Genomic DNA, 11,929 nt, shown 5'->3' on the forward strand with positions numbered 1-11,929 from the left:
GCATCTATGAAAATTACATAAGACACTGTTCTATGAGGCATCTTACCACGTTAGACTCGGAGCCAAATTCCCTATACTGTCCGTTCAAGGAACAAATGGCGCTCAACGGATGCTTGATCATAGAAAGTATAGGGTGATCCGCTCGCTAGTAGACATAATGGACAACCACAGCAATAGCCGACCGTCATTGTAGACTTTATGACGGTGACCCCCGTAACGAAAGCGGCTGTATGGGTGAAAATGTGTGTGCCAAGCAAAAACGTCCTTCGCTGCAGTGGTCACCGTCATAAAGACCGTCTACAATGACGGTCGGCTATTGTTGTGGTTGTCCATTGTGTCTACTAGCGAGCAGATCACCCTGTACAAAGTTACGCTTTTGCTGCGGGGGTCACCGTCATAAAGTTGTCACGGCGTTCTCGGCGGACGAACCGTCGCGAAGGAGGGCGTCGACTCAGTCGGTCGCCGGTATTCGAGAGGTAGGACCGGTTCCTAGTCGCTAGCGGATCGGTTCAGCGCTTTGAAGTCACGTTTACGGCTCGGATTTCGCGTCGCAACCTAAAGGTGAGGTCCCATGTATGTAATGCTCGTGCTCGAGCAATAAATTATCCGTGCTCGCCGGATTTTGTTCGAAAACACGTTCCTACTAGCGTCCAAAAGGTCGCTGAATCCGACGACAAACGGTTTGGAACCACTTGAAAGGATCGATTTTTACGAGCGTTTGGGTCTCGGCCCATGGTCTAGGCTTGCGAGCACGGGGGACTATTCCACGCGAGAATGGATCGAACGATCAAAAAGATCGACCCTTTCGAGTGGTTCGAAGCAAGACCCCCAATACTTGTTTTCACCGAGACCGTAGGCGCCTACCTGGGTCCGCTCAAGGGTCTGGGGTCAAACGGGCGATCAACTCATCAGTTTTTGATAAAATCGAATTCTTTATTTTTCATCGTATCAACGTGAACGCGATGCCATTGGAATCTTGGTGTTCTCCCGATTAAAATGATATCTCACGTCGCGTAAATCGAACTATTTTTATCGAAATAACTTTTCAATTATGCAATCAGATTTTGCATATAATTTCGTTAAAAATAGTTCGATTTACGCGATGTGCGATATCATTTTGATCGTAGAAGCATCAGGAATCGATTGAAGTTACTTCCGCAAAGTTCCGAAAAAAATTGTCGAGGTTGGTATTTTCAATTCTTTATGACATCCCCTTGTCGACCGCCCGTTGCGATGATTCCGGGATTCCGTGCTCGTTTAAGTGTTTGCCGCTCATTGTGCCAGCTCGCCTGAGTCCATCAGACCCTCCTGCGCGACGAGTTGACAGTTTCAAGTGGATATTGCTCGTGCTCGCCGCCCGAACTTACATACATGGGACCTCACCTTAAGGGTGCATAATCCTTTACAGAGGCTTACCAGGTAGGGGAATAGCAGCAGCGGAAGCTCGTAGGAAGTGCCCCAAGGGGGTCGAATCGGCAACGCAAGCACACCTTTTCTTCCCGGGCGAGTGGCCGTGGAAACCCGAACACGGGTGTCGACGCAAACACGTCTTTCGTTGACCGGGGTTGTTCCACGATTGGAGGCCGAGGGCACGAGAGGTTAAAGGGAGTTAATCACGTTCTTAGAGTGATCTCAAGGTCGTTTTCCTTGAACGGGCTCCGCAGGAGAATAGCAATAGGCTGTACAACCAAAAATTACGAGAGCGTTTGAACCGCTAGAATGTGGTTACATTTTGTACTCTAGTGTGTACACGTAATGCACGTTCAGGCGTTCTGCCCGTTGAGCGTTGCGGCAGCGGTACTTATGCGCGGCGCTCCCCACTTTCGCTAGTGAGAGAGCGCCGCGCAACAGCGTGGTCTAGCGGCAGCCGGCAGAACTATCTCTGGGAGAGAAGACAAGCGCGCAATACCGAGAGGGACAGGATCGCGCCTAACTCTTACGTTACAAAGTCTACAATGACGGTCGGCTATTGTTGTGGTTGTCCATTGTGTCTACTAGCGAGCGGATCACCCTGTATAGTCACTGGTAGGGATCGTGAGGTCGTAAAATCGGTCGGAAATCGATCTTTACAACTTAAGCTGACTGCAATTAGTAATCTGACACTTTTTAACCGACTTCGAAAAGGAGGAGGTCATTCAATTCGACATGTATATTTATTTTTTTGTTTTTTTTTTAGACAAGGATGGAGCTAGCCTTTTTGTTCAGGACTGTACGATATTAGAAATAGTAGGTTCATATTTCAATAACTTTATTCTTCTTATGTATGTTCAGTATTCACACATAATTCTGTAATGGATGAATCGATTACCATAAAACTTTTTCGTTTTGTAAAGTACATTCTGGCGGGGGAGGGGGAGGGATGTAGTCCAGTTTAATCAAATTGACCGTGTTACGAGCCAGGGCGATAGCGACGCGCGTGTGAGCCCTGCAAGTGGGTTGAATTCAAGAATCGGAGAAGATACGATTAGTCCTGTTTACTTCAATGGATCCAAAGATTGAGGATGGAGTAGAAATCACAGACGACTCTGACGTGAAGTCAGATAGCTGTTGGGAATTGGTATCTCCCGGTAAAGGGTAACCGTTGGGAAGGTTAGGTAAGGATTGAATCGTATCGTTGGAATATAATACGCGTCGTGGATAAAGCCTGGCAACTATTAATTCTAAACAAATAATAACTCGAGCGGTAAAGTTATTATGTTGTGGGGTTGTTACACTGGTTAGGATTGCTTATTCCAATGGTGAAGGTTTAATAATGATTTAACAGACCTTTTAAGGTTAACAAATGATTATATATTCAAAACTGAATAATTCTAATAATACAATTGTACAGTGTCGTGTTGTCGCGGTTAGTGTATGTATTTAATTACCTAATTGTTGCACGGTGTTAACGCACTGGCGATGCGGGGGTCGAGAATGCTTCTATGCCGTAATAGATTTTGTACCGTCCTCGCGGATCTATATGGTTAATGTTGATCGAAAAGGATCTGAAGCCCGATCTCACTGAAGCGCAACTCTGAAGACGATCGGCGTGACTTTACCAAGTAACTCTTTCGTACTAATCCCACGAGTAACGAAAATCATGGGTTTATATACCCCTGGATATTGGTAGGGATACGTCAGTGATTCCCATATATGGAAATTTGGCGGTTGAGATTTTCGTTACTCAGAGGTGAACATCTGTGGGGCTTTAGGGAAAGTTTAGATAAAGGGTTACCCACGCAACGCGAGTTAAAAGATGATTCTGAGAAAAGTATGGTACAGCTGCAGGGTGCACTTCGGTAAGACCAGACTCCACATTCCAAGGGGTAGATAAAATAAATGAATGCGAGCTTCGAAAAGAACGGGTGTGCATACGTAACAACCGAAATATTTATGTTTTAAGGTAATAATAATGACGAAAAATATTACTTTTCACTTTCTGATACTTTTATTTTAAGGCGGTTTTTTATTTAAGAAGTTTCCTTTACCTTGGATGGTATATGTGTAATATTAGGTTCGGGGAGTATCTTTTAACAAACTGCAGCATGATTGAATCCGCAATTTGTAAAAGGACTCTACTAACTGAAAATACTGTGGTAGAAACTTAGTTAACCAATCATCGTCAACAGTTTTTGGTTTTTCGTATTTAATCTTGGGGCCCTGGATTGCAACGTGGGCATCTATACATTACAGCCGCGACATCCCTGGCGTCCCAGGGATCATTTACCTGTGCCAATAAAGCAATAACTGCTGTTTCGGTTTACGATCTCATAAAATCCCTACCAGCGATTGTACAATACTTTCCATGTTTCTTACTGTTCGATAACGATTTTTATTCTTGTTTCCTTTTTCTAACCGATGAAATTTAAAGCAACATTAGAAGATGAACTATTAAAACACGAGATAATTGTAAAGAGGAGACAGGTTCTTTTTCCGCTTTAACACTTTAGAGAATACCTTATTTGAACATACATTCGATCCGACTTTTACTAGGACTGTGATCGTATTGTCGAACATCAGAGTGAACCGACTTTTATTAAACGTTAATCATCTGCCTTTCGACAGACTCGCCGCTCGCCCCACAGGCCAGAGGCAACACACGTTAAACTTCTCCAATATGAACTTTTCTCTACTTTTTTAATTTTTTTTTTTTACGTGTGGAAAATGCTTTACGCATACCCCTCCTCCCCTGGGAGAGAGGTGGGGCTATGTGGGACTAGGCGGCCTGAAGGGCCTACCCTACCCACTAAAAACCACACGACAACCTATCCTGAGCTAATTGAAGAAGGCTGGGAACTCCTACGGAACACTACCAGCCACCTCCGCCCCTGACCCTGCGGGCCCATGCCCGGGGGGGGGGGGGGGGGGGGCCCCCCCCCCCCCAAAACCCAAACCGGCGGGGGGCACACGGGGGGGGCGCACTCCCCCCCCCCCCCCCCATGGGTTATCCGTTGGGTTTCGCAAGTCTGCAGCTCGCTCCACCCGACAACCCCCGGCGACCACGTTCTCCGCCCGAGGATCCCAAAAGGGCTGTAGCCTTCTCTACCTTCCTTCTTCAAAGTTGTCTCACATTTTCAGGATACGCTTGGCCTTCGAAGCGATCTTCCGCAAATCCGCTACGCTCCAGGACGTAGACCCAGACCCAGAGTTAGGATCCGCCGGTAGCGCAAGACGCGACAGCCAGGATGGCATGAATGTTCCACCTCACACGCCCATGCTAATTCCGAGCCCAGCCACATCAAAGAAAGTGCAACTGGTAAATTTAAACGTTTTTCTGAGCCAAGGCTTCTCCCTAATATTCTACATCTCGTGTACCTGCCAGCAATATAGTAATTTTTGCGAACCAAAAATGACTTATGAGAAACAATTGAATCATATTTACTACATGAATCAATACAAATATACATTACATTAACTGATGGCATTTTTGCTAATTCTTCTTATTATTTTTACCAATTAGTGTAAATGTATGCCACACATAAAATCAAAGTGTACTACGGGTTTATCCCACTTAAGGTTCAAGGACCATTGATTTTCCTTTTCCTAGCTAGTCATACTAGACGCGCATATAACGTTGTGGTGGCACCTCCGCTTCTCACCACCAGAGGGAAACCACGCGTTTCCTATAAGCACTCGGTCCCGCTTAATTTTTCTACACTGAATGTCAAGAAATTCGAGACACTTTTTTCAAAACGTCATAAATATGAAAGTTTTCAACTGATCTTTGAGAAACTTCATGAGGCTTACTTTTGAAGTGTCCTCTGGGTGTGTGCAAAATTGCATTGACGAAAGTTGATGAGAAGGGATTAATTCACCCCTCTACATGTGGTAGTGCAAAAAAACAGCACTTCGGAAGGGTCCAGGGGTGATGGAAGGCGGTGAAAAAATCAAAAAAACCTTTGGGGTGACTCTCCTTGATGTCCTCTACAAAATGCACCCCTTGAAATCCCTCTCGGACAAACCCACCTAACACAAATCCACAATTTTTCGACTACAGACTCGAATCTGGGCTCAATGAATTCCCTGGAATTCCCTGATCCAGGAAACGCCAGCGCCCACGCCGTACGCTCCATAGGCACCCCTTTGGAGGGGGGGGGGAATAGGTTACTATTTTTCAACCCCCCCTCCCCCCGTGAAAGGGCACTTCCACACATCAAAGGGTGATGAAATTCACCAGATTTGTTGTCGGTATGCTAAGGATCAATGCCAACAAGATCCCGTTTCGAAAGCTGCCCCTGGAGCTGAAGAGGGGTGACCCAAAGTTAGGGGTGGTTTACCCCCAGGCGTAGGGGTTGAAACGTTGCCACAACGCGTGCCGAGCATGTCATAGGGTCCGAGGCATCGGGCCAAACAGAGTTTTGATGTTTTTTCCCCGCGTGGACAGTATTAAAAAACAAAAACGTTGTTTTTTTGGAAAATCCTCCCCTAAGTTTAGGCCCGTCTGCAGTGTGAACGAGTAACCCCACGTCAACGCCGCTCGTGGATTCGGACGCGCGAATGCTCTATTAACAGATACCCAAAAAATCAGATTTTATTGAATCACGCTTTTATTGCCAAATCGAGGCAGATTTAAAAGGGCAGCAAGTGGACCGGACGAAGCCGCTATTCAGAAGTGGAGCGAGGGCCTGTACCCGTACGTGGTCAGCCCACGTTAAATTGGAGTCCGATCTGGTCTGACCATGTACGGGTGCAGGCCCTCGCTCCGCTTCTGAATGTCGGTCCACTTACTACTCTTTCAAATCTTCTCCGATCCCTTCTCATCAACCCTAGTCAATGCAACTTTGCACACACCCAGAGGACACTTCAAAACTAAGTGTCTCGAATTTTTTGACGTTCAGTGTATATAAGCCCTTCCCGACGAAACTCCAAATATCCCGGCGTCTAAAGCGTCCCACAGACTGCTCTGGCGTGACGTGAGTCCACGTCAGACACAAAGCGGTGTCAGATTAACGCCTGCGCGTAGCTCATAAAACCAACCGTTACGAAGCGGTCAGATTGGCGCCTGCGCGCAGCTTATGAAATCAACTGACGATGCCGTGCAACGGTTGACACCACTTGGTCTCTGACGTGGGCCCACGTCACGTCAGACAAGAAGCGGTGTCAGATTTGCGCCTGCGCGTCGGTGGATTTCATCGTCAGTGGATTTCATGAGCTACGCGCAGGTGCCAATCTGACACCGCTTCATGTCTGGCGTGGGCCCACGTCATGTCAGAGCGGTCTGTGGGACGCTTTAGGTAGCCTTACTGACGAGTCCACTAGCAGGCCCGGACAAAACGCTCCTTTTTTTTCTCCTCTCTCTCACTCTCCCTCTACAGGCATCAAGCCCACAACGGAATCGTAATAACTAGCCCTCTCTTCGTTACTTGATTCATCGAGACCGTATAATTACATAAAGCCCCGTTTTACATTGGTCTCTTGCGTTGTAAGGTCTTTTATCCTTTGGTTCTTCCTTACTGGTGAACCTTAACTGGTGAAATAAAGCGCACGTATCATTGTTAAGAAGCCCTGCTCTAGATCTTTACACCCGAACGAGTGCAAGATAATACAAAATGACTTTTTAATTTCGCCAGCCACGCGAGAGAGTAATAGACATGTCGGCTGAAAATCAGAAACGATGGGAGGAGAGCGAAATGGCTTTGGAAGTCGATTTCTCCAGGTGCCATATCGACCCGGCACCCTTCCAATTGGTAGAAAGGACGTCTCTTCTGAAAGTACATAGTCTGTTCAGCATGGTGGGAGTAAACCATGCTTACGTGACGGCTATAGGAAGACTGGTTGGGGTTGTCGCATTAAAAGAGGTATGTCCAATCTACTATGCAAAATCTATTATAATTAGTACTATTATGCTTTGCTCGATTTGAGCTGTCGATAATTATTAAGGCAGTATGTAGTTCATCTTAGGAACTAGAACTCTTGAAGTATCATTCAACCTGAAATATATCAAGTTTTGCCAAACACAGACTTTGAACTGCTCGAATCGAGTAATGAAACATACCTAATTGAAGGATTATTTAAATAAGGCCTTAAGATTATATTTTAATAAAATACAAATGGTATGGAATATATCAGATCATTGCTGACTGGTTATTTCAAGTAAAAACTATTACGTGGAACCGATTACATCTTCACAGTTCCATATAAAATGAATACATTTGACTTACACTTTTAGGATTATTTTGTGCTAAAGCTGGATAATTTAATGAAATATTTAGAAGTCGCGTATAGTAGACAAAAATCGTTAAATAGTAGATTAAATGTATGCAAATATGTGTTACAGGGGACCTTGATTATACTTGTTGCCAAATTTTTTTAAGATACAGAGTATCCTACCCCTTTAATAAGAAAAAACTTTTGGGACACTTGAGACTTGGGACTTGGGACACCCTGTATATAGCACATAAAAACGCACTACAACGGTTCAAACTTGTTCCGAGAGCTTGTATCATACACGATTTATACTCGCACAGTCAATAAATGAGGGTCCTGGGCCTTGCCTCCGGTCGGGGGTTTGGGTGCGAAACTCTCATCTATCCGCACTGCAGCGTAGCTCGCAGATGTGTACTGTTAGTTGTTGGATAGCTGGCGCGCGTAACGGCGACACCTCTACCTGCACGCATCTTCGGTATTGGTCAAGCCAAAATACGCATTTTCGGTATTGGCCGAGGCAAACGCTACCGCGCGACAAAGGCCGTGAACAAGATAGAGCGAGTGAGCAATAGTAACCATTGGCGTAACGTTAACCCTTGGAGACCGGACACTCGCACGAACGACCGAGCCAGGTCACTATTTGGCATTAGGCATCAGAATATGACTATGGAGTATGACCTCTTGAAAAAAAGGGGGAAGTGACTGCTCTAGTTTGGGAAGCCGCACGCCAACCATCCAACAAAGCAGAGTATTATTACTTGTTGCATAGTTGACGCGCCAACTCAATTGGTTTCCGCGTAACGGCGACACCTCTACCCGTACGCATCTTTTGTATTGGCCAGGTCAAAAAACAAATTTTTGCTATTGGTCGAGGGCAAACGCTACGACGCGACGAAGGCCGTGAACAAGATAGAGCGAGAGAGCAATAGAAACTATTGGCGTAACGTTAACCCTCGGACACCGTACGCTCGCACGAACGACGGAGCCAGGAGCTTCGTGAAGTTGGCACCCCCAAATGCAAATTTTGATAAAAATCAAATTACATTTGTTTGTCCACGATTTGTCCATGTTTGTCCAACTACAATTTTCATTTGTCCACCCTTCCAAAAAAAGATTTACTTCAATTAAGGTGAAGATGGAGCGATGCGTTCAGGCGCGTACAGTCTTTGTCAGTTTTGTAGTTATTTATTTACATCTGGACAAAACTACTAGTGTTTTTCGTTTGTCCAGCAAGTATTTTCGTTTGTCCAACCGATATTTTCATTTGTCCACCCCTCAGAAAATAGATATGACTATTGGTGAATTATCCCATCAAGGAGAGTCGCCCCAATGGTTTTTTTGAATTTTTCAACTCCTTCCGTCATCCCTGGCCTGTTTCAAAGAGACGTTCTTTTACACCCTCCCCTTTAGGTGGGTGATTTAATCCCTTCACATCAACCCTTGCCAATGCAACTTTGCACACACCCAGAAGACACTTGAAGACTATTCCTCACGAAGTTTCACCGAAATCGGTTGAAAACTCTCATAGTTATGTGCATTTGAAAAATCGTTCCGGTTTGCTTGTTCGGTAGTGTATAAAACATAATTTATTTTTTAAATTAATATTATTACCATGTTACATAAAAACGGGGAAACATGAATAATTAAAATATAAATAAAATGTTGCAATAACACAAACAATTTCTGCATTTTAATTGTTAATTAACATCCAACGGTATATACCACATACATATTCACCTTAATAATGATTAAATTGATAAACATGATACGTAAGTGTAAGTAGCGATAATACATTTTCCTAATCTATCCATAACCTCTTCCTAAGGGTTACACAAACGAAAATTTGAATTGAAAAAACGAATAACGTTAGTGGTTCTGCGGAGACATAAATAATTAGCTACAAAATTGACAAGACAAGGACAAATGACCCGCAACCGAGCGAATCGCTGCAACTTTTCCTTCATTGCAGTGTATCTTTTTTCTGAGGGTTGGACAAATGAAAATATCGGTTGGACAAACGAAAATACTTGTACAAACGAAAGACGCTAGTGGTTTTGTCCAGATGTAAATAAATAACTACAAAACTGACAAAGACTGTACGCGCCTGAATGCATCGCTGCATCTTCACCTTAATTGAAGTGAATCTTTTTTTTGAAGGGTGGACAAATGAAAATTGTAGTTGGACAAACGTAGGCAAATCGCTTACAACCGCAATGGGCCCGCCGCACTATTCGGGACATGCGACGATCCTGCGGTTCAGTCAGCTTGTTCGCCCTCCGCGTGGTAAGGGGAAGGTGGTAGGCGTAGCCCTCGAAAATCGGCCGCCGCGTGGAAAAAATTCTGACCTCTACTTTAGAGGATCGAGCGATCCCCTGTCCCCTCAGTACCTCACTAGTTTGGGAATCGTATCCCAACCGACCAGCAAGCGACTATACATGGTTACTCTGAGAGATGTATATTGTTTTCAAGGGGGTCAAGGGGGCGCAGGCCCTCGCTCAGCAGAGGGCTGGGGGCTGCGTACAATTTCGAGGCGTATGCTTTCAGCTGAAAAACCTTTCACAAAATTTAAAAAACATACGTCTCGAAACTATGCGCACGCTGGGAGTCTGCGCCCCCTCGACTCCCCGAGAGCAATACATCCCTCAGAGTAACCATATTGTGACGCCTCGCCTAGAAGCGTCACTAACACAAGCGAACGTGCGATTGTTTCCGCGCTCTGATCCGTGGAAATCCCATTTCCACGCTACGTAACTGACGATTCCGGTAACAATAACAGAGTGCGCACGTAGAAGTGAACACTGCCGAGCGACGCATGTCAATAATAACTAACCTACAAATCTGTGTCACTGACAAACACATACTATTTCGGCAGAACTACCGAAATCAGTATATAAGATTGTAACAAAACGTTCGTTACGAACTAGTACGGAGCCGAGTACGCGCTCCGACTGGTAGGTGGCGACTACAAGGCGACGACGCTCGCAAGCAAAAACGCGAGATAACTCGTGCCAGATCAAGGGTACAAAGAGTGTCCGTTCTTGTACACCTTGTCTCCTACCGAATCGAGCATCCGAAGAGTGTCCATTTTCGCATCGGTCCTCGCCTGCCGAATAGAAGATACGAAGATTGTTCATTCTCGTATATCTCGCCTCCTACCGGTTCAGCCGAGTCACCCACACGCCGCGAGACCACTGCGGCCCACGATCAAAAAGGAATCATAGTTATAAGAAGAGTAAATCAACGGTAGGAACTAGGGTAAGATCAAAACTGTACATAGAAGAGAATTATTCTTTCAGAGGAAATAAAGAATAATAGTGGCTAATCCACATCAACGAGTCGTTCATTTACAAACCCTCGTTCAAACGCACGATCCCTACCCAACCACGTTGGGAAAACCCGACTTGGTTGGCGAGTCCACCGCTCGGCGGTCGCCGGGAGGACCGTCGCATATCCCGAATAGTGCGGCGGGCCCATTTACTAGATGGGAAGTAATGAAGGAGCGGGCTCGCCGCACTATTCGGGACATGCGACGGTCCTGCGCCTCGGTCAGCTTGTAGGCCCTGCGCGCGGTAAGGGGATGCCGGTAGACGTAGCCCTCACAAATCGGCCGCCGCGTGAAGAAAATTCCGATCTCTGCTCTAGAGAGAGGGACGCTCGGTCCACCTAAAACACCCGAGGTTCCCCCTTTTTTCACGCTGCATAGACGTAAGGTCCATTACTTTCGCGTCGTTTGTGCCAGCATCCGGTGTCCGAGGGTTAACGTTACGCTAATGATTTCTATTACTCTCTCGCTCTATCTTGTTCACGACCTTTGTCGCGCGGTAGCGTTTGCCTTGGCCAAATACTGAAGATGCGTGCGGGTAGGGGCGTCGATCTTCCGCGCGCCAGCTATCCAGCAAAGCAGAGTACTCACCTGGAAGGTACACAGTAGTTCGCATAGTTGAGGGCTTCGCCCCCAATTCCCCTACAGAGGGCGAGCCCCCGGACCCCCATTTTTTACCATATGAATAAAGATCGTGCATGTTACAAACTTTCGGAACAATTTTACTATCTTTATTATCTTCATTTTACATACTCATCAACCTCCTGTTTCTTATAGTGTCCAGTCCTCTTCAATCCTTTCCTCCCTATTACCTAACTCCCTCCTCTTTCTCAGCACCACCCTTCTCATTCCCTCATCCTGCAGCCTTGCCACCACCATTTCCTTCCCACTCTCTCCTATCTGCCTCGCACTCTCCACCTCCCCTTTACCCCTATTCTCTCCAACATTTCCTTAACCATGATCTTCTTCTTTCCCCTTTCC

At 45.8% G+C, this 11,929-nt stretch overlaps 1 protein-coding gene across 1 annotated transcript in view; it reads left to right on the plus strand.

Annotated features, from left to right (window-relative positions):
* The first annotated feature begins 4,411 nt into the window (after positions 1-4,411).
* The window catches only part of LOC128878191 (chloride channel protein 2-like), a 10,223-nt gene continuing 2,705 nt past the window's right edge, over positions 4,412-11,929 (plus strand). Inside the window, exons 1-2 of the mRNA XM_054126198.1 lie at positions 4,412-4,735; positions 7,050-7,277. Of these exons, the coding sequence (XP_053982173.1) occupies positions 4,670-4,735; positions 7,050-7,277 (294 nt within the window). The 5' untranslated portion in view covers positions 4,412-4,669. The remainder of the gene's footprint in view (positions 4,736-7,049; positions 7,278-11,929) is intronic.

The sequence above is a fragment of the Hylaeus volcanicus genome, chromosome 6 (assembly GCF_026283585.1).
Source record: "Hylaeus volcanicus isolate JK05 chromosome 6, UHH_iyHylVolc1.0_haploid, whole genome shotgun sequence".
NCBI classification, from domain to species: domain Eukaryota; kingdom Metazoa; phylum Arthropoda; class Insecta; order Hymenoptera; family Colletidae; genus Hylaeus; species Hylaeus volcanicus.